Source organism: Protomyctophum bolini, assembly GCF_963924005.1.
Source record: "Protomyctophum bolini genome assembly, chromosome: 6".
Classification (NCBI taxonomy): Eukaryota; Metazoa; Chordata; class Actinopteri; order Myctophiformes; family Myctophidae; genus Protomyctophum; species Protomyctophum bolini.
Window position 1 is genome coordinate 11,197,238 of NC_137867.1, and position 24,283 is coordinate 11,221,520.

Below are 24,283 nucleotides of genomic sequence, written 5' to 3' on the forward strand. Positions count from 1 at the left end.
GGAAAGCAAAACTGCTATGTCATGTCACCCACCCAAATAAATATATATAAAATTAATCACGGTAATTCAATCAAAGACTTAATGAATTTGATATTCAACTAGAAAAAGTGTCTCCACCAGGGCTGGTCAGGTTGTTTGTGGCCTCCTGGTGGCACTATAATAGTGAAATAGTGAAAAGGGTGACATTTCTTCTTACGTCTTGGATGGCAATTGGATGATTTGAGGCATTTTGTTCCAAAAATGTGTTTTGCAAAAATCCACCTGTTGGTGGCGCTATAATAAGCCAATGTGAAAAGGGTGGAATATATTCCTCAGCCTAGTAGGAAAGTCTGTGAAAGATTCCATGTAAATTGCACGCTCCGAGGCATTTTGTTCCAAAAATGTGTTTTGCAAAAATCCACCTGTTGGTGGCGCTATAACAGGCCAATGTGAAAAGGGTGGGATATGGATATATTCCTCAGCCTAGTAGGAAAGTCTGTGAAAGATTTCACAAAAATTGCACGCTCTGTTCATGATTTGAGGCTTTTTGTTCAAAACGGGCAATCCTGCAAACTTTGAAAGCCAATGTTAGCCAATTACGATGGAATCTGAAATATCTAACAGATCCGCCCTGGAACACATGACTATAGAGCGCCGCAGTCCCCGCCCCCTTTCAGAAAGCGAGTGGCCCAGGAAGTGAAAGCCCCATGCATTCTGCCATCAGCACTTTTAATATAATTTATTTAAAGACGGTTACGCCGCGGACAAAGCCAATTCGGATCGTGACGAATCATGACAATGAACACAATATTTTGGGCCGATCAAATAATTTATAAGACGAAAAATAAAACAAATAGTGTTGTCTCCTGACTTTCTTTTCTTCTTTCTAATGATTTGATCGTCCCAAAATATTGTGTTCATTGTCATGATTCGTCACGATCCGAATTGGCTTTGTCCGCGGCGTAACCGTCTTTAAATAAATTATATTAAAAGTGTCGATGGCAGAATGCATGGGGCTTTCACTTCCTGGGCCACTCGCTTTTCTGAAAGGGGGCGGGGACTGCGGCGCTCTATAGAGATAGTGTGTAACGATTTGCAGGATTTTTGGACAGAATCTGGAGTACTATCAAAAATGTGTTTTTCAAAAGTCAGCCTCCTGGTGGCGCTATAACAGGTTGTTCTGGACATTTTGGGGAAGATGTTCATCGCTGGCATCCAGGGAGTGTGTGTGCAAAATGTGGCATCGACCAGGTTAACGATGCCGGAGAGTAGCTGTTAACGGACGGACGGACAGACACACACACACACACACACACACAGAGTGCAAAACATAGCCTACTCTCTCCCCATGACTTCAGCCTGGTGGAGACAATAAAATTAATAACATCTTAAAATAATTACTTGAACATTGTCCCAGCATAAAGAATAGGAGTGGTCCTAGCAATTGCCGTTATCAATTGCCGTTATCAGTGCAACTAAAGGGGCTTTTCAGCTGCATGAATGTTCATGTGTTTTTTTAGATTACCAAACTGACTGAAGTCTCTACCACAAACTGTACAACTATGGGGTTTTTCTCCAGTATGAATCCTCATGTGATTTTTCAGATTACTCTTTTGACTAAAGTCTTTGCCGCAGACGGTACATGTAAAGGGTTTTTCGCCAGTATGAATCCTTATATGTATCTTCAGATCACTCATTTGAGTAAAGCCTTTGTTACACATGATACACCTAAATGGTCTTTCCCCAGTATGAGACCTCATGTGTATTTTCAGTCCATTGGCGCGACCACAGCCTTTGCCACATAATGTACAATTAAAGGCCCTTTTCCCTGTATGGGTCATGTGAGCCCTCAAAGAACTAGAATAATGAAAGTGTTTGCTACAATTTGTACAAGTACAAGGTTTCTTCCCTGTGTGACTCATGAATGTTTGTTTTGATGACATTAGGTCTCGGGACAGTCCTTCCAATCCTTGTCCTTCCACATGTTGTGTCTTGTGTGATTTCAGTGTGTTGGCAGCTGACTGATCTCCCTTTGTCTCCTTCCATTCTTCACTGACTACAGTGTCAAATACAGAATGATAAGAGAGGAGCTGGCCATCACTACTTGGTTGTGATGATCCACAGTCCTCCACATCGGAGTACGTTTTCATGTGTCCAGTAGTTGTGCAGGCTAGAGGCTCTGTCTGTCTATTTTCATAATAATCTTCACTTGTCACCGATAGCAATGTCACCGTTGACCTTTCAGCCTCTTCTGTTCTTTGAGGTAGCTCCTCCTGTTCCTCTTTAATCCGTGGAAGCTCTGGCTTCTCCTGGGTCAAAATGAGGCTCTCCAGTTCAGGGGAAACCCCCTCTTTACACACAGGGAAGTGCAGGAGGTCTAGGAAAAAAGATAATATCAGAGAAAACGATTACATTATTGCATTTTTTACCGGGTCATCGGTTCTTGAACTGCATTTTTTACCGGCCGGATAATCGGTCAGTAGTCTTGACTAGTCTCTTTGAGTCTCTCCTACCGGTTGACTCTGCCGGTCAAACTATTGGCTCAAGAATGTAACAAAAACATGAATTCAAGGTTTCATGGGTTGTGTAATTGTTTGAAATAAGTATTTTTGGAGTGAACTACTCCTTTAAGGGCACCAAACACCTGTGGACCTTGACAGTACTTGTAATATGTGTTTTTAGATATTTTAGTATTTCAAAGTGTCCATGGTCTCCATGATGTCATGGACACTGGGCTCACCTACTTCCAGGACTACATGTTGTCTCAGTAAAACAGCCCTCCCCCTATTCACAAGGAGGAGCAGTGGGCCACTTGGCCGTTCACTAACTTCCGGTTCAAGACCCGGGGTATTTGTTTTGCCTTGAATAAGGCACCTCACTGAACGGACATTTGGCAGGGAACGGACACAGACTGAAATAATTCTTGCAGTCAATGACTCAAGTTGACGTAAAGGACAAACACATTCTAGACACAAAAACCTCTAGAATATATGGAATCACTGCTATTTTAGACCTCAGAGGGAATGTTCTATAAAGTCTATAATCCAGCTCGTAAATAAGTGTGAATTACATTTATTGAGCGGTGCAGGTCAGGGCTGGAACCTAGCCCTGTCCCAGCTGGGATCATTCCATCTACGGAACAAGTGTAGTTACTGTGATGATCCCACTAACAGCAGAAGGGGGAAATAATCTGAAAAAATAAAGTGTGAATAGAGCTAGTCTTTTTCGGATGATTCTCCGCCCTTCCGAAAAGCTCATGCTGAGTGACGTAGGGCAATAGAGTGTATGCGCAATTGCGCATGCATAAAGTGAATGGCAGATCGAGTGACAAAGTGAATTTAATGTTGTTTAAAGTAATTCGATACAATCAAATAGGACTTTTCTGTTTGGATGTATGGGCTGTCAAGGCCAGAAAGTAGTTCTTTGCCACTCAGTAGGCATTCCGTTCCGGGTATGCTGATGATGTCACGTGCATACCCTCTATAGCTTTGTCAGAGCCTGAGATGGGGTGGCCACGAATTGACAGGCTGCACGTGGAGCGCACAGCAGGATTTTTAACATACAGTAAAGGTGGTTGCACACCGGCCACGTTTTTCGGAAAACCGATGGAGAAATGCAGATGAGAAATCCGAATTCGCGCCCGGTGTGTGGAGACCTTAATATAACCGGGTGGGATTCAAGCACCCTGATAGTTATGTCCCTAACTGGTGGTAGGCCTATAGGGTTTTAAAGGGACAACATAATATATCCAGTGAAAGAATGGAGGAATCTGATGGATACACAGTATTCAGTGTTTTATTTAACAAGTGTCTGAACAAAAGGCAGGGAAAATGACAGGTGAGTGCCACATCAAAATAGCATAAAACCAACTACTACCATCTCTTGAACAAATGGAAATAACTTCTCTATAGAAAATTAAACAAAACCTACTACACTAACGAACAGAAATTCAGAGGGTGGCACTAACACACACCTAACAGAAAATATGTGATGAAAATGTACAAGGTACCCCAGCTCTGACCTAGTTTCCCAGAAACAATATTGAACAGAAGTGCATGAAACAGGCCTGACTTTGACACATACGCCTGTAAGTCTGAACACAGCCAGAGGAGCATGGTCTGAACATGGTGGGGAAGTTAATGGAGATGATTGGTAGACCACTGAGAATGGTGAGGCGGAGTTGAGGAATTATTATTATTATTATTATTCACTGATGAGCTGGACCTGGGATTGACCTTATGCAGACCGCGGATATCTTGCTAGTGGCAGGTTGCCGCAATTTGCCATTAACAGCCCATACATCCAAACAGAATCCGATTCTATTAAACAATGTCAAACTCACCAACATTGCAGCTGTACAAAAAAGCTTAAATTATCCTCTTTCTATGTGCAAAGTGTTTCATAAAAATCCACTGTAGACATGTTATGAACTACTTTCTGTCAAGACATTCCTTGCAGATGATAGTGTTGGAGTTTGGAATTGCTCGTTGGATATCACTCAATGGGCCCGGCGTAGTGCGTGCCACCTGTTGAATTTGCACATAATGCAGGAGGCAGCAGGACGTTGCTTTACTGAAATCGAGGCTAGTTGTGGCTAGTTGCCAACTTGCCACGCTGCCATTAACTTGGCAAGATGGCAAGAAGTCTGCATAAGGTTTATTGAGGACAGCAGGAAAATCAGTAGAGGGGGAGAGAAACACAGAAAACAGATTCCTCTAAGAGCATGCACAGCAGCATTTTAACAGAACAGTGGTTCAAGCACCCTGGCAGGCAGGGGTTGAAGCAAAAAAAAAAATCCCAAGACCTGCTACGAAATCCTCAGGACGGAAATCCGTCCCTAGGACGGAGAACTTTAAGCCCTGGGTACAGGTCTGAGTTGCTGAGCTTCTCCATGAGTGCGCTGACATGTGGGTTCACCGATGTTTTGTTTTGCACCATCATCTCCTGGCTTGCTTTTGTGCACCTCTCAGGCCAGACAACAATGCAGCATCTGAAAGACGATGTAGAACAAAAAGATATTCTTCTTTTTTGGGCCCATCGATTTACAAATGCAAAATATCAAGCAAGGTGCAATGTAGTGGTGGAGAATATTGAACCATAATGATTGTCACATTTCACATGAAGTGAAATGTGACAATCGTACCAATCTAGGCATTTAGCATAATTATATTATATTATAATTGTTTTGTGGCGACGCATTGTGTGCTTGTAGATCAGCTATTTTCACTACTTTAGTTTTTCTTCTTTTTTTAGGGATTCGGGAATTTCTTCGATTTCGTTTTTTCTCCTAAAAATACAAAAACAATTGGGTCCCGACGCACTTGGTAAACAGTGTAGTACAAAGCTCCTAAATGTGAATGAATTCCAGTGTGCACACTGCGTCATGCATGTCTCTGTGGCCCCTTTTCCACCAGTTGGTTCCCAATGGGAACCGGTTCAGTTCTTTTTGGTTTTTTAGTCCATGAGCCAGAGCTCCAAAATTGGAACGTTAATTATGAATTGAGTTGCAAAACCATACCTATATTAGATTGTTATCACCATGAAACTTCCCCAATTGAGTACTTGCACGAAGACAATGATTTATTGTATTACACATTTTAAATAATAATAATAATATTTTTTAAATATGCAAATGAGGCATTATGTAGGAAAATATGCAAAATAATCGAAAATATGAAAAAACTGTGGAAGGGTTATCATGTATTAATGTACGTATTGATCATATAAACAATTTAATATAAGTCTAGTTTGCCCAACAATTTTGGAGCTCTGGCTCATGGACTAAAAACCAAAAAGAACTGAACCGGTTCCCATTGGGAACCAACCGGTGGAAAAGGGGTCTGTGTGTGGAACAACCTCGCACCTCTGAATGAATTCCAGTGTGCACGCTGCGTCATGCTGATACTGGAGGTTGAAGTTGTAGTACGAGGAGAACAGCACAGCGAGTCCAACCAGAAACGACTCTCCCTCACACAACACCTGCTTTTGTATGCTCATCATCCATCGCTGGTTTGACTCATTCATTGGACCTGACGAAAGAAAGAAAGCAAGAAACAAAGAAAGAAACAAAATGGAATCAATCTCTTCAGATTGTTTATGGTTGTATGACAAAGTATGAAAATCTGTTACATTAAATTTGAGTCGAATTATGTTTGACCAAATGGCCGCGTACCGGTCTGAAACTCTGAGAGTGCACAAATGCAACCAAATGGACACGTATTTTATTTGGTTCCATTTGTACGTTATGTTATGGGGGTCCTTGAAATTAAAATGTTTGAGAACCACTCTTAATTAGTAACATCGGTAGGAAGTAGGGAAGGGGCTCGAAATTAGGAAGTTATTCTGTGTGCATAGAGCCCATTCTCCAATGAGTCTTGAGGAATGGGGGTCATCTTATATACGGGACAATACGGTCATTTGATTTGGTTTCCATAGTTTTGCATTGATAGATATTAGAAAATGCATCTATCCCTGCCAACTTTCTTTTAGGTTTCTTAGAAATGCTATATGGTTGTAATATAGGCCCTTTGTCTAATTTGTAGTCTTAGCCACGTTGTAAACAAGGAGTGCAGCTGTCCCATGTTATTCTCATTGAGCATTGTATACTCACCCGCCACAATCAAACGTGGGGTGTCAGCAAGTGGGACAGTCGACTGCACAAAGGCTGGGGAAGCAGACTCCTTAAAAAAAGAAAAAGCACGTTAAACCTTCCAGATGCATGGTGGCTGACAATGAACTACAATGCTAATAAAAAAATTGAATTAAGTTAATTTAATGAAAGAAGTCTAACTATGCTAATACAGTTTAAATCAGACACTGTAACAAAAGGTACAAATCGTACATCTGTTTGGATAACGAGGGCATCCAGTGGCTCCTCGAAGTGTGCCATTAAAAGCTGCAGGATGTTTGCGGCAGTCACACTGCACTCCGTCCTGTGGAGAACAGCCTTTACAGCATCATTGGTAGGGTTTCGTATGAAGAACTCCATGATGATCCTGCCACGCTCTTCGAGAAAAGCCCCGATCTCTCGGAGAATCGGAACGTCCGTCAGCCGTTCGAAATGAGCGCACATGCTCCTCGGGGAAAACAAATTTGGCCATCGCTGCTTCACATCGTTTAGACGTGGCGCTGGATCGGCGTTTATCATTTGGCGCTGCAAGGAATATGTCGTTTCCATCAGCTTTGACACATCCGTACTTTCCATACCCAAGGAAAAGAGATCTGTCAGCGTTCGTCTCTTATCTTCCAGAGATTCTTTCGTCTCCTCATCAGGTGGAAGCTCGGGTTGCCACTGTGTGCAGCCGTAAGTGTCTGGAGGTCCGCCTGGTGGTTTAGCCCGATTTCTCCGTGTTCTGTGACGAGCAAGAGGGTTCTTTCTGTTCACGTGATCTACGCGCGCCTTCATTTGAGATAGAAGAGAATCGTGAGCAAACGACTGGGGATACTGGTCCACAATGTTCCTTATGACGACGATACACTCAGCTCTGCGTGGATTCACAGCGATTCTTTGCATGTCGTTGACGATCACACGGACCATGTGCCGCCTGTCTACCGGCGAAGGCCTTTTTCCATTCCGGAGGGCTGTGAGTAGACTGGGGGGCAGTTTGTCCCAGTTTACTTTGAAATTCTCAGGCCAGCGTGTGAGCGATGCCGGCGGAGAGGACGTGGGACTGCTTGTTGAAACTGAAGCGCTTTGGTCCAGTGGCACACATGAATACATCTGCCTTGGTGGGGCAGACATCGACTCAGGCTCTAGAATGGAGAAAGTCAGCCAGTGTTAATTTTGACAGCAATTTTTGGTTTTAGTCATAGGGCTCCATCTTGCGCCACCCTTATCCCTTATCCCTAAACTACATGTACTGTATTTGTGTGGAAAATAGACAATCTACAAGCCAATCTCAGCTTGTCAATCTGCTATTTTCGGAGCACTACAACTACACACAACCAAACATAAAATGACATGTCTTAGTTCTACTGGATCGCTTGTCCACAAATCCCTCCCAAACATTTTTGTCTAGTTTTTATTTGTTGACAAAATTGACGATATATTTAGTCATAGTTTTAGTCATCATAGCTTGGTTTTTATATAGTTTATGTCAGCGAAAAAAGGTAGTCATTTTTCATCAATAATTTATTCACAGAAATGAACAGTGCATTCAGCATTATAGGCCTATCTAGACAAACCTAGTGCTCTTTGTTATATGCATACCATCGGTTTACTATTGCCACATTTTGCAACAGGATACTGTGTGCTCACTGAAATCTAAAACCTTAATTATATGAGGACGTAGTCGGACATTAGTCCGACTACGTGGCTGACTCACCCCATGGCTTCTGCTTGCAGTTAGGGTTATTAATGGTCGGACTAATGAGCGGGCGGGCGGAAAACAATGACGTGTTACAAATTAATTACCTGCGCGTTTCAAGGCATTCTGAAGTTTTCTGCACTGAATGGGTGTCATCATGAGCCCTTCGAAGTCTTCCTCCGTTACATAGCGCAGGTCTTCCTCAGTCTCTGCTCCGTGCTCCATCAGCCTCTCCACCACACGGCCCAGCACTTCTACAGGAAGACTGGGAAGTGCAGAGAGGACTCTGGTCCGGATCACATAACTGGCTTCCAGCATCCTATAGAAATTAGAAATGGAAAAGAGTGTGGAGGTGTGAGATCACAGTCGAGCCAAGCATAGTAATACTCTAGACAGCAGTAGCAGTCTAGAATGAAGTCCTTGAATGAACTTAGCTGACAACGCCTCGCAGTGCAAGGCATTGTGAGACGGTAGTTTGGCTATTTTCACAATGTTGTGGAACCATGTCAAACTTAATGTAATGCCCTCAAAGTTACAAGTACTTGTCATTGTCAGGGTGGCTCATGGTCTTCAGAAGTTTTCTGCACTGAATGGGTGTCATGAGCCCTTCGAGGTCTTCCACCGTCACATAGCGCAGATCTTCCGCCGTCAATGCTCCCTGATCTATCAGCCACTCCACAACACGGCCCAGCACCTCGACAGGGAGACTGGGAAGTGCAGAGAGGACTCTGGCCCGGATCACATTACTGACTTCCAGCATCCTATAGAAATTAGAAATGGGGAAAGGGCGTGGTGGAGTGAGATCACAGTTGAGCCAAGCGTAGTAATACTCTAGACAGAAGTAGCATTGTGAATTAAAATGAACTTAACATTATGTTTTTTAACAGTAAATGCATGTGCCGCAACAGTGCTGCCTGGCTGAAATCTAAGAGGGGCAACGGTTTCTTCTATCCTATAACTGTAGTCCTCTATACACAAGTCTGTCCCCTTCTATTCATGGAAAGCTATAATACAAGTAATTGTTCTCCCTTTAATACAAAAATTCAATGAAATAATGGTGACATCTTATAATGAGCATTAGTGAGGACCAATTATATGAAGACATGGGTGAAATGGCCCATTTATTTCAAGTATAATAAAAATGGTGACTTACTCAATCGGTGACTTGGAGGACCAGTGCACGTTGTTGTGTGATAAAGTCTTTGGGCTGACAGACACTGGCAGGCAGATGAACAAAATCAACAAAAATAAAGCTGCAAAATGTAACCTTTTACCCAAAAAAAGAACATATATAAACATAAACCTTTTTTTTTTTTTAAGTTCGGAAACTTTATTTCTGTTGAATATTACTCCCCTTCGATAATACCAATTTGTATTGAATTTTATAACGTTGGAAAGCTTGATTAGTCTTTAAAACGAGGTATCACTTGCACGGATGGTGTATTCGTGGAATGAGCAAAACCGCTCAGCATGTGGGTCGTTTTTTTGTTTTTTTTTACCTGAGAGAGTGTCAAGGTTCTGGTTCCAGTGGGATAATGTCAGCGTTAACCCATCAGCCTCCTCTGGTCTTAGAAGTAGCTCCTCGTGTTCCTCCCGTTTCATCTGTGGAGGCTCTGGTTCCTCATGTGGAGGTTCCGGTTCCTCCGCTTTACACACCGATAGAAATGGGAGATCTACAAATAGGAGAGAGCACTTTGTTTCAAAAAATATATTGCATCCATAATGATGGATGCAATTCTGTCCAGAATAGATGCATTCTGTCTAGAAATTCTGTGCAAGTGAAAGCTTTTCTGAGTATTGGAGTTGGGAAGCACTCGTTTTTATTAATGCATTGTGCAATGTGTGAGTTTAAGGTTTAATACAAGCAGGAGTTGTCAATGGAGTGTATTGCAACTCTAGATTCAACCCATTATAAACAATAGGTACAATTAGGAGAGGCAAAACAGGCAAACTTTGATTGAAATACAAAATATTTGTAATGCAGATGTTAAACAATAATTTAACTTCAGAGCGTAAAATGAAACCAAATGGACTCCAAATGGTTAAATATCTACAAGGGTCCATTTGGTTACACCAACTCTCCATCATTTTGAGCTAGGGCACCTGGAACCCCCTCAAGGACCCTGGACACTCCAATACCCAAAATCTCGGCCACTGTGACTCGCTCACCCACAGTCCACACTCGCTCGCGCACTCCAGCATCATGGCGGACTTTGGTGACATTGGTGACCATCTTGTGGACTTCACACAATTTACGTGGAGGTTTTTAAATACGTGGCCTGAATAGGTTGAACTTTGCTAATAAACAAACCGCAACGATTTACATTCGGACACTGGCATTATGTGATTGTCTACTCTACACGATTGTCAGTTGTCACAAATTTCAGCAGGTCACCAAATTTCTTATTTCACCGAAATAACACCACCATGCTGGAGTGAGCGAGTGAGTGCCCGAGAGTGAGTGGCTCTGCTCAGCGTACCAACCTGCTGGGTGTATCTGCAGTAGTGTGTGTTGTTTTGTGGAGTCCTCTAGCTCTGTGATGATCCTCTCCACGTCCATAAAGATGTCCTTGGCTACTACATTCAGCCGCTGCTCTATCAGGGACTTCAGTGTTTGTAGTAAAGCAGTCATGTTGGAGAGCTCTGTGTTTATAATCCTATTCTAAAGTGGAACTATATGACTCAAGTCTCTAACGATAAACTTAACGGCAGTCGGCAGCTCTCTCTGAGTCTCCGTGCTGTGTTTACAATAACAATGTGAAGTGAACGGACATTCCCTACAAGTCAACGACTTCTGCTTGTCAAGACTGAACGTGGCGGTGAGTTGGTGTCTTGTCTACCGCCCCCTGCTGGTGAAGGTGTGTACAGCTAATTATGCGCGTACAATGTTGAGGTACTTTTTACTTTTACTGGATTATTGCGAATATTGTGTCCGTAGGTGGAGAGTTCCAACTCTCACCCCGGCGGCGACCCGGTTCTGCTGAGACATTATAATAGCCACAATTGTATTAGGAGATTGGTTATAAATAACTGGGTTTAGAAATAAATACAACGCCGCCATCTGGTGTCCTCTTTAGGTCATTACATCAGTGATTTTTCTGTCGGTGTTGCAGTGAATGTTGTCGGTTTTCCGTGGCGTGTACACATTGTTTACATTATATTCGTGCTGTTCTTTTAAATATAAATCGTGACATGGCAGTTGTATCACCCGCGTCATAACTTTAATTTGATGGCTTAACATATGGAATTTAAAGTCTTTCTTTACATGTTGTTTGAAGATGCAGAAGATGTTCTCGTTGCTTTGGCCGCCTCACGTTTCCTGTCGGACTGATTAACGTCTAGCACACAACTCACACTCACGTGGGTGTGAAGGAACTAAGGAAGCTCGTCTAAGGGAAAAAACCTGGTGAGTTTGATCTGTTTTAAACGTTTAAAGTTGTCCTTGTTAACTGTTAAGGTGTAAATTGCATGTTACTGTTATGAGATTAAGTCTCAATCTGAACTGTCCTACAAAAACGTGTGAAAATACTGTTATGGAATAAGATGCTAGTGATGTAATTTTTATTTGAGGTTGATATTTGTTAGGGCTTTTGTGGTTTTCACTGTTTAATAATAAGCCGTGTCTTTATTTAACCCTGGCCTGATCAGACTGTGTTGATATATAAGGTTAGATCCCATGCAGCAGCTGATCCTATTATTTTGGAAGACATCTCAGAATACAGTACAATCAAATACAATGGTGTTCCCTATATGCATATCACCTGTCATGTGAAAAGCCTGCATGTCCAAAACTTTTACTTTTCAGGAAATGAAAATAATAACATAGGCTATGTCTTCGAATGGATCCAATTATACACAAGCAACTCTTAGATCATATCTTTAATATCTGGAATCTAGAGTTGCAATATCAACTCCTGACAGCCCATACATCTAAACAGAAAAGTCCTATCTGATTGTATTAACCAACGTTAAACTCATCATTCACCTGTATGGAAAGCTTGAATTATGCTCTTTCTATCTGCAAAGGTTTTGTTTCATAAGAATCCACCGTAGACATGTTATGAGCTACTTTTTCTGTCAATACATAAAAAGTGTTTGGAAGAGTTTGGAAATCATTGGAAATAGGATGTTGCTTTCTTTGAAAACGAGCGCTTCTAATTAAAAAATCACACCTGTGTGAACTGAGTATTGCAACTCCCCCCCCCCCCCCCCCTCTCTCTCATTAGCAGGCAACAGTGCAGCACGTGCAGAACAGCACCCTACTGGTACTAATAGTCAGACTGGTGCTCATTAACGTCACATACATAGGCAGACACATAGATGAACCAACACACGGACATTGCTGTTCCTTGGAGTGGTTGCACCACTCAAAAACACTTGGAAATAATCAGGTCTGCACAGGATTTCTTGACAGAAAGTAGCTCATAACATCTACGGCGGATTAGTATTTCGGTTATTTGTCATAACGGCACCTGTGCAACTTAAAATCCTAAAAGCCAGGTAATTTCTATTCACATGTTCCAGTGTTCAACGACAGAAACCAAATTAAATCGCTAACTAGCAATTATTTGCATGACAATCCACCAGTTCACCACCACTAATCTTTTCCCCAGATTGAAAATGTCAAAGGAAGGGAAAGCTGCCGCCAAACGTCCTGTCGAGGAGGCTGAGGCCGCAGGCGTTGAGGCTAAACAGAGGAGAGGCTCTCCTCCGTTGTGCTTTGACACGCCTCGCAGCCTGTTCCAAAGCCTCATCGCCCCCATGGAGCTGGAGCAGTTCTTCCAGGAGTACTGGGAGAAAAAGCCCCTCCATCTGCACAGGTCTGATCCTTCTACAGCCTCGTACTACCAGTCCCTGTTCCAGCTGTCTGACCTGAAGGGCCTGTGTTCCGAGGTAGGCCTGCCAACCGTCCATTATCTTCTTCTCTGCGATTATATTATTGCTAACTTTTTTGATTGATCGATGGGTGCTCGGGTGGCGGAGGTTGTGGGTTCGAAACCGTCAGGGTGCACCGACTTTGTCGAGCGTTTACATAAAGGTGGGGAGGGGGATACTTGTCACTTCATATATTCCTACGGGCTGAGTGTTGGCCGGGAGGAGTAGGACGAACGTTTTAGGAAAAAGCGGGAAAAAAGCAAGCATAAATAATTTTGATTAATTGATTAAGGGAAAAGCATTTTGTTTACTTCATTATTTGTTTTATTTTTCATTATGTCAACGAATCAACGTGAACAATATAATACATGTTTGCATTGAGAAAAAAAAGGCTACATTAAATGTACCCTCCACCCCCCCCAAAAAAATAAAATACAAAAATGATTATCATTTATTGTTTTATTAATCAACTTGATGTTTGAACCCTATCCCCAGGGCTTGGAATATGCCAGAGACCTGAACGTGTGTCGCTGTGTTCAGGGCAAGAAGAAGACTCTGAACAAGGAGGGCAGAGTCAAATACAACGTTCTCAACAAGGACTTTGTTCAGAAGAAAGCCACCATCCAGTTCCATCAGCCACAAAGATTCAAGGTGATAACCAGTGTTGTCCGATTTAGCAAAAGAAACGAACAACCATGTCTATGTAAGCAAGCCCAAAAAAGGGACTAGTTTAACGCATCATATTCATCAGTTCTACAAGCTCACAACGTGTCGCGACTCGCACGCGCTGTGAGCTTGTAGATCTGCTATATAAAAAAAAGTTGTAAACAAATGTACAAAATGTGGTTGTCACAAATGTTAAATGAATGTGGAGGTCCTTGAGTTGTGCTTTCATGTGAAATGTACCCATTCTGTTAATATATACTTCAATCAATGACATGCAACCTTTTGAGAACAAACTTGTTAGGAAGTGAGCCCAAATGAGCAGCTACACTGACAAAAGCCACTCAAATTTGACTGACCGGTCCACAATTCACACGTGTGTTATTTATTTAAACCACCTTTTATACAAGGTTTTTATTCAGCCTGCATGTTTAATAAAATTATTATAGTTCAAGATGACGTTGTGCCCTCTGCTCCAGTCTTAAAGCCAGACAGAACTAAAAAGACATAGAAATATTTCCTATATCTACTAGTTTTCATCATAGTACAATACAGCATACAACAAATTCAACAATACAACATTAAAATGTATACCTTAATCTTAATAGTATTGTCTCCATGTCTTTCTCAGGATGACTTGTGGAGGATTCAGGAGATGTTGGAATGTTTCTTTGGCTCTCTAGTCGGCTCCAATGTATACATCACACCCCAGGAATCCCAGGGGCTGCCTTCCCACTACGATGACGTAGAGGTACAGTGTTCCCAATAAAATAAAAGATGCTGTTCATTTGTATAAATGGCATTTTGTTGTTCATAAACAACCTAAAATGTTTGTGTGAAAACCACATATGTCAAATTAAATTTCAATTATAGCTTTTTGTATCTGACGTAGGTATTGTGAAATGTAATAAAAGTAACCTAACTGCAATTTAGCTTTGTATGTATGGCTTATTCTTTGAATACAAATATAAATAGTCATTTATTAGTCATTATTAAACTGCAACAATGATTCGCCAGGCAACTACTTGTAACCATTATCCCCAATGTCAGTTGCAAGGTAGCCTCGTAGGAAACCCAGACGTTTTTATTTCCAGGGAGGGAAAAAAAGTCTGGGTCCGAGTCCACTTCATTTAAGTGGTCCGAGTCCACAGCTGTAGCACGCCACCGAGTGGCGTGCTACGAGCTCATAGCTCATATGAGCTCAAGCTCATAGCGCGCCACAGAGTGGCGTGCTACTAGCCCTGGTCCAATGCTTACAGTGAGTGTCTCTCTCTGACGCCTTGTGGAAGTATCTTCCACAGCCCACTGGTCATATTTCCACTCCCGTGCGCTGTTTTTTTAATACCAGCAAATAAACAAAACGACGTAACCACTTACCGAAATAAAGCCTGCTAGACCTTGGTAAAAGTCTATTCTCGAACCTGGGAAGCGTCTCAGGTCCCCAGTTTCTCTCTAAAATGCACTATTTTAATCATTAAATAAAATGAATCCAGCCAGATCGGCGCGGGTAAAACCCGGAAATGCCATAGTAGAAGAAATGACTCTGCCCGGTAAATTCAGGGTACATTGCGTTATTAAAATGACACAAAGTGCATTTTAGAGAGAAACTGGGGACCTGAGACGCTTCCCAGGTTCGAGAATAGACTTTTACCAAGGTCTAGCAGGTTTTATTTCGGTGAGTGGTTACGTCGTTTTGTTTATTTGCTGGTATTAGAAAAACAGCGCACGGGAGTGGAAATATGACCAGAGGGCTGTGGAAGGTACTTCCACAAGGCGTCAGAGAGAGTCACTCGCTGTAAGCATTGGACCAGGGCTAGCGTGCTACGAACTTGTAGGTCTACTATTTTTGAAAAATCGTAAAAATGTGGCGCAAATCTTTGAATATATATTCTTTCAAAGTGAATGTTTTTAACTCAGGTCTAAATGGGTTAACATTTTCTGAGATGGAGGTCTGCGGCCAAAATCCATATCATTTTGGGGGTCCTTGACATGAAAAGGTTTTGAGAACCACTGAAGTTTGAAGTGATGTGTTTCCAAATGTGTCTTTAGGTGTTCATTCTGCAGCTGGAGGGCCAGAAACACTGGCGTCTGTATCCTCCTACGGTTCCCCTGGCCAGGGAGTACAGCCTGGAGCCTGAGGAGCGCATCGGCAGCCCCTCCCACGACATCATACTCAAAGTAAGATGTATATCCACGTTTTTCCCCGCCACGGCACTGGGGCTCCTTGTGTGTGTGTGCTTTCCTTTCTTCAGGCCGCGTTCCCATGTCTCCTTAATTATAAGCAACCTTTGACTTTTTTTGTTTTCCTGTAAAGTCACTTGCAAATAAATGATTGGTAGTTGCTGGTTGCTGATTTTTTGGGGCTTGATTCTAAAGTGTACAGTAGTTGCTTATTTGGGCTTGCTTCCACATTTCTTCACATCAAGGAACCCCAGATTAATATGTAATTGTCCACAGACATCCATCTGAACATATTTTGTGCCTTTTAAAAAAAATGTTTAAAACATATTTTGATTTATTCTCAATGTGTTTTTATATAACAGACCTCTCAACAACAATGTGTCGCTGTGAGCTTGTAAATCAGCTATTTTCATTTGTGGTTGTTTTCATATAGACCTGGTCACTTGTCTCCCTTCAAAACTGGCAACACAGCAAGAGAAAGAGGAACTTATGCACACACAAAGACTTATGGGCCATATGAAAAAGGTGAATAGAGAACCGAAGTCTGACATCGCTACCGCTAGAGGGCGCTATGCCCTTGGGTCACAGATTATTTTCCCTTTAGAAATTCCCCATAGATAGAAATCTTGGATCGTGTCATATAAGAGCTGTGTATCAATCATACCAAAATACAGAAGTTGACTGGCAGTCCATGACTGCCTGCTGATTATATCAATTCACTACACAATATTATATCATTGACCTAAATGGTAACGTCTGTGACTCTGTATCAGAAATGACTTTGAACAGGTGGAAAACCTTAGTTAAACCTGCAGATAGACGCATTTCTTTACCTGGTAGTTGAACTTGAATGAAATAATCCTGTTTAGTGTTCATTAGAGCGATTGCGTCAATACAGCTTAGTAACGCAGCTCAACACATGCTGAAGGCTAAGATGAAGATAGGAAGGATTCAACAGTGATTGTCACTGTTATGCAGCACTGGAAGTAGCATGTTGTTGGAAAGTCCTGGTCATGCAAGGTTATTAATTCAGGGAGGGGAAAACTTGGAATTCCTGGCTGCCTTCTCGCATACTAGTGGTACATGTCCCACAGACCGGCGCCGGGCCACATACTGGTGGTAGGAACTCCTGCTCTATTAGCCTTGCAGTGGCCAGACGCAAATCTGCCGGTGCAAAACAAAACATATATACATTAGTTGTATGGCCAAGCCAGGATACTGCTCTATTACCACCACCCTCACAATATATCGAAGAATAACCTTTTTGTGAGTTCTCTCTCCTGATTGGTTTAGCAATTTTGCTAAGCTGTTTGGCTAACTGAAGTATAGAAACATGACTCGAATGTATGTTTGTTTATCATAATAGGCAGGTGACCTGCTGTATTTCCCCAGAGGAACCATTCACCAGGCAGACACCCCAGTGGGAGTGGAGCATTCCACCCACCTCACCCTCAGCACCTACCAGAACATGTATGTTAACTCGTCCTTCCTTTTGGTGGCCGCTCAGGTGGCACAGTGGTAAAAGTCCCTGCCCACCACCATGGAGGTTGTGGGTTCAAATCCACCGTGGCGCGTCCGCATTTGTCGTCCGTCTATGCGAACACTTATTGGTCTGCTCGGGGGAGGGAAGCCGGGCAGGGAGGGTGCATGATACTGGTTGTCATTGCACGTACTCCTACGTCCTCCCTACTGTGGGGATTAATTTATTGGCATAACTACTAAATATACAGTAATGTTCCCATCCCTATCCCTATCCCTTGCTCTAATGTTGCTCTCAGATATACAGTATAAGCTTGTATATCTGCTATTTTTGAATAGCCGAAGTATAAGATAATGGTTTAAAATCTAAAATAACAGATGCTTTCCAAGTTTTAATGGGTTAAAGTTATTAAATTATTACATATTGGTACAGTTCTAGTTTTAGTTAGTCCGCCTTCTTTATGCTTATCTCTGATCCACCACCCCTCTCTCTCTCTCTCTCTCTCTCTCTCTCCTCAGGTGTTTGGGTGATCTACTGTTGGATGTGTTTCCCACCGTGATGTTTGACATGATGAAAAGGGAGGTCAGCATGCGACGGGGCATGCCCCCAAGACTCTTACTGGTGAGACCCTGCCTCCTCTGGCACAAGGATACAGGCTTGGCTTATAACCAGCTCAGTGGCCTTGTGGTTAGAGTGTCTGCCCTGAAACTGGGAGGTAGGGGTTCGATCCCCGGCCGGGTCATACCAAAGACTGTAAAAATGGGACCCAATGCCTCCCTGCTTGACACTCAGCATCAAAGGGTTGGATTGGGGGGTCAAATCTACTAATCAAAATTATTCCCGAGCGCGGCACGGCTGCAGCTCACCGCTCCTTGGCTGCAGCTCAACCGCTCCAAGAGATGGGACAAATGCGGAAAACAAATTTCACTGCGGTAACGTGTGTGACAAATCGTAGGACTTTTTTTTACTTTGACACTGCTTGTCAAAGTGGGGTCAGTAAAACAATGATAATAAGGCAAGAGCGACCGCAGGGCTGAGACACTCACTGTTTTTTTTTTTTTTTTAATCAAATGGTACTTAATATCCAAATCCAACAGATAAACAAGTGCAGCAAGTGGCATTGCCTATATGAATATACACTTGGGTTTCACATGGGGTTGGTGGCAGACCATTGTCTGACCACGGACTTCCACGCTTTCTGCTTCGCATCGAGGACGGAGCTGTAGAGTGGACTCAGTGGAGTGCTGCTGCTATTCAGTACATTTTGTGTGTGTGTGTGTGTGTGTGTGTGTGTGTGTGTGTGTGTGTGTGTGTGTGTGTGCACGCGCAGAGCAGGGGTGACAGCGGTGACACTCGCAGGTCCCTGTCCTCCTTCCTTAGACGTGCAGCAGATGAACTGGACGCAGGGCAGCAGGATCTGAGGTCCAACGACATGAAGAGAGACTTTGTCACCAACAGACTGCCTCCGTATAATGACACCGACATCACACCATGTACGTATGACACTTATAACATATATGACATCATATCACAGCTAGGCTTGTCACAATAGGTTCTATCAAAGACGATTAATTTATGAAATGGCACCATCCCAATTGGAGCCACTAGAGGCGACATTGTACACAAGTTCTTGGTCTCCTAAGTGGGCACTGTCTGGGTGCCAAGGAAGTTGAATGTTTTATGAAAAAAGAAAAACATTATGATGTTCTGTATTAAGAGGGCCTACTACCGTGGTATATGCTACTTTAATTAGCTCCTATTTATTACTATCAGAATGGTTTCAAGCTTTTAAACAAAGCAATACGATGACATTATTTGAATGTTTTGCTACTTGTGATATCCTTACGACCCACCAGTGTGTGTGTGTGTGTGTGTGTGTGTGTGCGTGTGCGCGCAGATGGGAAGATTCCTGCACTAGAGGACAGTGTGCGCTTGAGGTTCAAAGATCACATGGTTATATCAGTAGAACCCAGCCAAGACAGAACGGTGAGTATAAATGTTGCCAACTTACCAACATACATTCACAATATACCAGTCCCTCCCTCAGGGCCCCTGTTTTCTCTCTACATTAATAAACATCTTTGCTGAAAATTGCCGATCTACAAGCTCACACAATGCGTCGCACTTAGACAAGTTGTGTTCTTGTCTTGCTGTTTTCTAGATCTATAATTGTAATGTAGTAAATGAATGCACACAGTTTAAATGCTCTTTCGTGTGTGTGTGTGTGTGTGTGTGTGTGTGTGTGTGTGTGTGTGTGTGTGTGTGTGTGTGTGTGCGCGCGCGCGCGAGCAGGATGAGGCCACAGTGCTGGTGGTGTATGTATTGCATTCATTGAGGAACCTCAGGGAGTGTCACATGATGGGTGATGGCGTGCAGGATGAGTCCGTTTCTCAGGTAAAAGCTACTGCGTTTGTAGAAAATAAATGTTAACGTTTGTTTTCTGGTTAGAAAGTTAAAGCTCAGGAGTACTCGGGTGGTGTCGTGGTAAAGTAGCTGCCCGTTCGAATCGGTGCATTGGGCTATGTTGAGCGTGATACCAGTTGTTCTCAAACTTACATTAATTTTGTAACCACAATCATCGGTTCTTTAGTTGAAAGCTTTTTTTTGACCAAAATCACAATCTGGGAAATTAATCCGAGATGAATCTATTTTTTTTTAAATCTGATGACGTGGAGGCGGACGACCATAGAGGTAGCTATAAAAGGATTGAGTGAGGACCGGAGCTACAGCGCCGGCCCCAAGCTATTCATTTCAGGGGAAGTTGCTCAGTGGTGTTGTGAAGCACCCGGGAGACTGCCGGAAGTACCATTATAACTCAATGGCACGAGCGAGTGGAATGAACGTCCGTCCACCTGCATGCAAGTGCTGCAGTTACACTTTTCGCCAGTAAGTAGTGGCAGCTTCAACGTTGGATAGCCTTACTGGGGGCTTGCGGATGAAGAAACCTTCACTTCCGGGTTCATGTCCTGTTGTTTTGGTCGCCTAGCAACCTAGTATCATTCATACATTGACGAAGCGCGCAATCTATCATTGACCACTGAAATGACCATAGGACGTCTATGGCAGTCTTGGCAGTCTAATCATTTGGGCATCACCCTAAATAATTTGGGGACCCCTCTGGTCGTCCCTACCCACAGTTTGAGAACCACTGGTCCATACTAACGTCTAACGAACACTACTGTTTCTAAAGTGTAGTTATGTTTGCTTCCTTCCTAATGTTTAAATCCGCTGATCAATATCTGAAAATATTTTGTGACAGGGATTTGATATGGGAAAGTGCATTACATTCACCCATTCATACACCAATGGCGGAGGAAACCATGCAAGCAGATTACAGATACACACATTTTCAAATGGTAAAGTGGGGGGATCGAAACTGTCCATTTAAAAAATGGTGGGTGGAATTTGTCCAGCCCTGATCTAATGACTCCTGGCCGCTATACATCATTTCTGGTGTCAGGGAGCAGGCACTCTCAAATAAAAATGTGTTTATAGAAATACATTTTTGTTGGAATCTTTTTTGTGAAAAAAAATGACTTTACAGTATAACTTTAACCACTACTATTTACTCTCCTCAGGGCCTGCGCTTCCCTCTGTCACACCTACAGGCCATCAGACAACTCCATGAGGCAGAAGAGCGCCTCCCTGTGGCGAAGCTGGAACTGCACTCTGAGCAGGACAAACTCAACCTGCTGCTGTCCCTCTGGACAGAGTGTCTACTGGAGGTCTGCTAGCTATACTGATTGTCTGGGTCTGTGACTCTGAGATTGTACACTCTCAGAGTTAAATAAACGCTGTGTGTGTAGATTGGGTTCCCAGAGATAGCAAAGGGGCTCTATGCATACGTAGCCATACATGCTTCCATACTTCCTTCACAGGTGTTACCAATTATTATTATTATTATTATTCTTTTTCCCAAGACCCCCATAACTCTGAGAGTGTACAAATGGAACCAAATGTCTTACGGGTCTATTTAGTTCTATTTGTACACGGCAGAGTGTTTCCAGTGAGCCAACATTTTTTTACTTGGTCAATGCACATTAATCAACATTTTTCAAATCCATGTAAATGAGCCAGAGTTAGCCAGAAGGTCATTTTCATCTGCAGTCCCTGAGCAGGCTCTTAAAAGTGGTAATAAAACTATCCATACAAAAACATACAATACAAAAACAAGTAAACATGGGTGAGACCAGTGAAGGAAGGAAGGCAAATATGGCTGCTATGCATAGAGCCTGTCTATTGTATCAAATGTTGCCGGCCTTATGAATATCAATTGAGGTGTCTCAATTAAGTATTTCTTATGGAGGAAATATCTCTCTTGTCAGTACTGTAACACCTTGAACAGATCCGTTTGCAGGACAATGCAACCAGATATACTGTAGTGGAGTTGAGCATTATTTTAGAGATAGAGATTGGACTTAGGGGGAAAGATTGACACGTGCCATAATATGACATAAATCAAATGTAAGGTGATATAAAGAAACTAATTCAGGCGTGCCGACCGTACCGACGGTGCCGTGGATGAACAGGTTATTTAGAGGAGTGACCTGAGCCTAACATGTTTGAGAAGCACTGCTGTAAGTAAACCTACTGTCACAATAAAGGGAACTACACCAGTACATGTGAGTGATGTGTTCCAGCACCGACATGTCTTAGGATGTTGCTGCCAGATTTTGAGAGAGAAAACAAGCCGAAAAGAAGCGACTATTATAGGCCACATGAGCATTTTAAACCTATATATGCATTGACTATTTGAAACTAGCCGACACACAGCCAAGCATAAAATGACTTGTCTTTTAGTTCTTCTGGATCTCTTGTCCACTAGTCCCTGTCCCCAACATTGGCAGTGTATTTATATTTAGTCATAGTTTTTTTGCTTTACTTATATTTGGAAAATAGTGACAATGTCACTATATATATATATATATCTCAAGGACCTACTTTTGGCCAGTGTATTGTGCTGTGTACCCAAGGGTCAACATGCAACTCCTTGCAACCGTTTGGACCCAAGGAGTTGCATTGTGACCCTTTGGTGTGGTTAGGGCTTTAGACTGCATCCTCTTTGTTAGATAATTCTAACTTCTCAATTGTCCTACCTATAATATCAAAGTTTCATCAATGATATTCCCTTCCGCATGTAAATTCTTATCACAACCTATTTCTACACTTTTCCTATCAAGAGATATCTTTTGTGTCCGTTTTCTCAAATGTAGCCAGGTTCTCCGTCTCCCTGCGTTCCTTTTTCGGCAAATGATATCGCTCCCATCCCCTCTTTGATTTCATCCATCCTACTTTTCTTTGCTTAGCCAACTGAATCTTCGTGTCCATTCTCTCTGTCTCCTTGTTTCTCTCTGCTTGTCTCTCCCCGCTTGTCGTTTTTCCCACTACACAGCGCCCCGATGCACTTGTGATAAATCCACACTTTGAATTGATCACCAAGAGAAATGAGATCCAATATATACATTATACCATATCTGTGTTTGTGTCAGAGACTTTTGTCAAACATGTCTATTTGCTCTAATTGTCTATTGCTTCATTATCAATGGCATTTAATATTCATATTGGGACAAAATAGCCGATTTGCTCAGACACATATGACGTAAATTCTCCATTCATCGTCAATGGCATTTAATGTTAGGACAGAATCTACACTATAGCTCTATATAAGTACCAAGCTGGCCATTTTTTTGGGTCAGAAATGACTCATGTGGCAGCCAAGTAAGTGTAAGGACTTTTAATGTGCCCCCCCAAAAACACTGCACTGCACTAGTGACGTCATGTGGCAGCCACAGTGGGAACCCCTCACTTCACACGAGTGTGATCGACAACTGCAAATTTGATGTTTTATGATTTTTGCAAGTCAGTTGTTATGGTTACCAACTTACCACTGTGAGTCGAGCCACATCACTGACTCCATATTTGGGCTGACCACCTGGAACTGGAATGTATGGCGATAACCATCGTGGACTCCAAATTTGGGCATGACTGACGTTAGTACTCCATATATGGACGTGAGCAAAACAAAACTCAATACCCGAGAGAGGATAACCTTCTGCACAACAAACCAGGGCCATATGTGAAAAGAGAACAGAGAGATGGTGGGAGGTAATCATCATTTGTGGCCGCTGTGTCGAAGTTCAAAGCCAGCTTTGAAGCCGGCTCGCTGGTTGAGTGCGGCCACCTCGCAGCCCAGACCCAGAGCGAGCGCTGAGGAAGAGGAGGCTGTCAAGCCCACCTTCGTCAACAGAAACCCCCGCAACCTGGAGCAGATGGCTCTGGCCGTGAAGGACAGAGGATGGATGACCACCTGGCCCCACAGAGAATTCTACCACAGGCTGGTGTTTTCTCGGACCCAGCATCATGTGACGGCGGCGGTGTTCTCCGCTGCCCGTCCGGACCCGGTGCTGCTCGCCTCCACCAGGGAGTGGGCTGTGAAGCAGCAGCTGGCGTCTACGCGCTGTGTGGCAGCATGCCTGGCGGTGGGCGAGGTCCTGGCACAGCGCTGCCAGCAGGCGGGCATCACGAGAATGGTCTACAGGTGCATCCCCTGGCAGTACCGCTCGGATGCCGTTCAGTCGTTTAGGAAAGCCATGAAAGACGGCGGTGTCACACTCAGTGAACCCAGAATAAAATATGTTGGAACTTGAATTGACGTTTTCTCTCTTAAACTTTCACGGACCACCGGCGGTACCGGTGGCAGTGGGGGGGCACTGTCTGGGGAGGCACTGGGGGGGCACTGAGGGGATGCTTGGGGGGCACAGTCTGGGGGAGGCGCTGGGGGGGACGTGGGCACTGTTTG

At 43.1% G+C, this 24,283-nt stretch overlaps 3 protein-coding genes across 4 annotated transcripts; 2 read left to right on the forward strand and 1 right to left on the reverse strand.

Moving 5' to 3' along the window:
* Positions 1 to 3,793: 3,793 nt before the first annotated feature.
* LOC308317362 (uncharacterized protein) lies at positions 3,794 to 11,070 on the reverse strand. 2 transcript variants are annotated; one of them, XM_080766326.1, is made up of 9 exons: positions 10,770 to 11,070; positions 9,785 to 9,958; positions 9,439 to 9,502; positions 8,828 to 9,046; positions 8,393 to 8,604; positions 6,821 to 7,731; positions 6,590 to 6,659; positions 5,843 to 6,008; positions 3,794 to 4,969 (listed from the first exon to the last, which is right to left on the reverse strand). In XM_080766326.1, the coding sequence occupies exons 1-9, from the start codon at positions 10,915 to 10,917 to the stop codon at positions 4,798 to 4,800; spliced, it is 2,136 nt and encodes a 711-aa protein (XP_080622452.1). In that variant the 5' UTR covers positions 10,918 to 11,070; the 3' UTR covers positions 3,794 to 4,797. The 2 variants fall into 2 exon arrangements, with proteins under 2 accessions (XP_080622452.1, XP_080622453.1); XM_080766327.1 differs by lacking the exon at positions 10,770 to 11,070 and having other exon boundaries at positions 9,439 to 9,552; positions 9,785 to 9,903.
* riox2 (ribosomal oxygenase 2) lies at positions 11,031 to 22,069 on the forward strand. The gene is made up of 12 exons (XM_080766330.1): positions 11,031 to 11,104; positions 11,564 to 11,691; positions 12,899 to 13,178; positions 13,656 to 13,811; positions 14,455 to 14,574; positions 15,873 to 16,001; positions 17,371 to 17,474; positions 18,003 to 18,105; positions 18,815 to 18,977; positions 19,382 to 19,470; positions 19,777 to 19,878; positions 21,063 to 22,069. The coding sequence occupies exons 3-12, from the start codon at positions 12,906 to 12,908 to the stop codon at positions 21,216 to 21,218; spliced, it is 1,395 nt and encodes a 464-aa protein (XP_080622456.1). The 5' UTR covers positions 11,031 to 11,104; positions 11,564 to 11,691; positions 12,899 to 12,905; the 3' UTR covers positions 21,219 to 22,069.
* A 1,510-nt stretch (positions 22,070 to 23,579) lies between these two features.
* Positions 23,580 to 24,131, forward strand: LOC308316897 (large ribosomal subunit protein uL18m-like; the record flags this gene model as incomplete). The annotated part of the gene is made up of 1 exon (XM_080765683.1): positions 23,580 to 24,131. The coding sequence occupies one exon, from the start codon at positions 23,580 to 23,582 to the stop codon at positions 24,129 to 24,131; it is 552 nt and encodes a 183-aa protein (XP_080621809.1).
* Positions 24,132 to 24,283: the final 152 nt, after the last annotated feature.

Bases quoted from the DNA above. Each gene is read 5' to 3' on its own strand.
- LOC308317362 (XM_080766326.1), bottom strand. From the start codon at position 10,917: ATGACTGCTTTACTACAAACACTGAAGTCCCTGATAGAGCAGCGGCTG. The intron at 7,732-8,392 runs GTAATTAATTTG...TCTCCATTCTAG, and splicing joins GAATGCCTTGAAACGCGCAG to AGCCTGAGTCGATGTCTGCC. The intron at 4,970-5,842 runs GTGCGAGGTTGT...ATCGTCTTTCAG, and splicing joins ACACTGGAATTCATTCAGAG to ATGCTGCATTGTTGTCTGGC.
- riox2 (XM_080766330.1), top strand. From the start codon at position 12,906: ATGTCAAAGGAAGGGAAAGCTGCCGCCAAACGTCCTGTCGAGGAGGCT. The intron at 13,812-14,454 runs GTGATAACCAGT...TGTCTTTCTCAG, and splicing joins ATCAGCCACAAAGATTCAAG to GATGACTTGTGGAGGATTCA. The intron at 18,978-19,381 runs GTACGTATGACA...GTGTGCGCGCAG, and splicing joins TGACACCGACATCACACCAT to ATGGGAAGATTCCTGCACTA.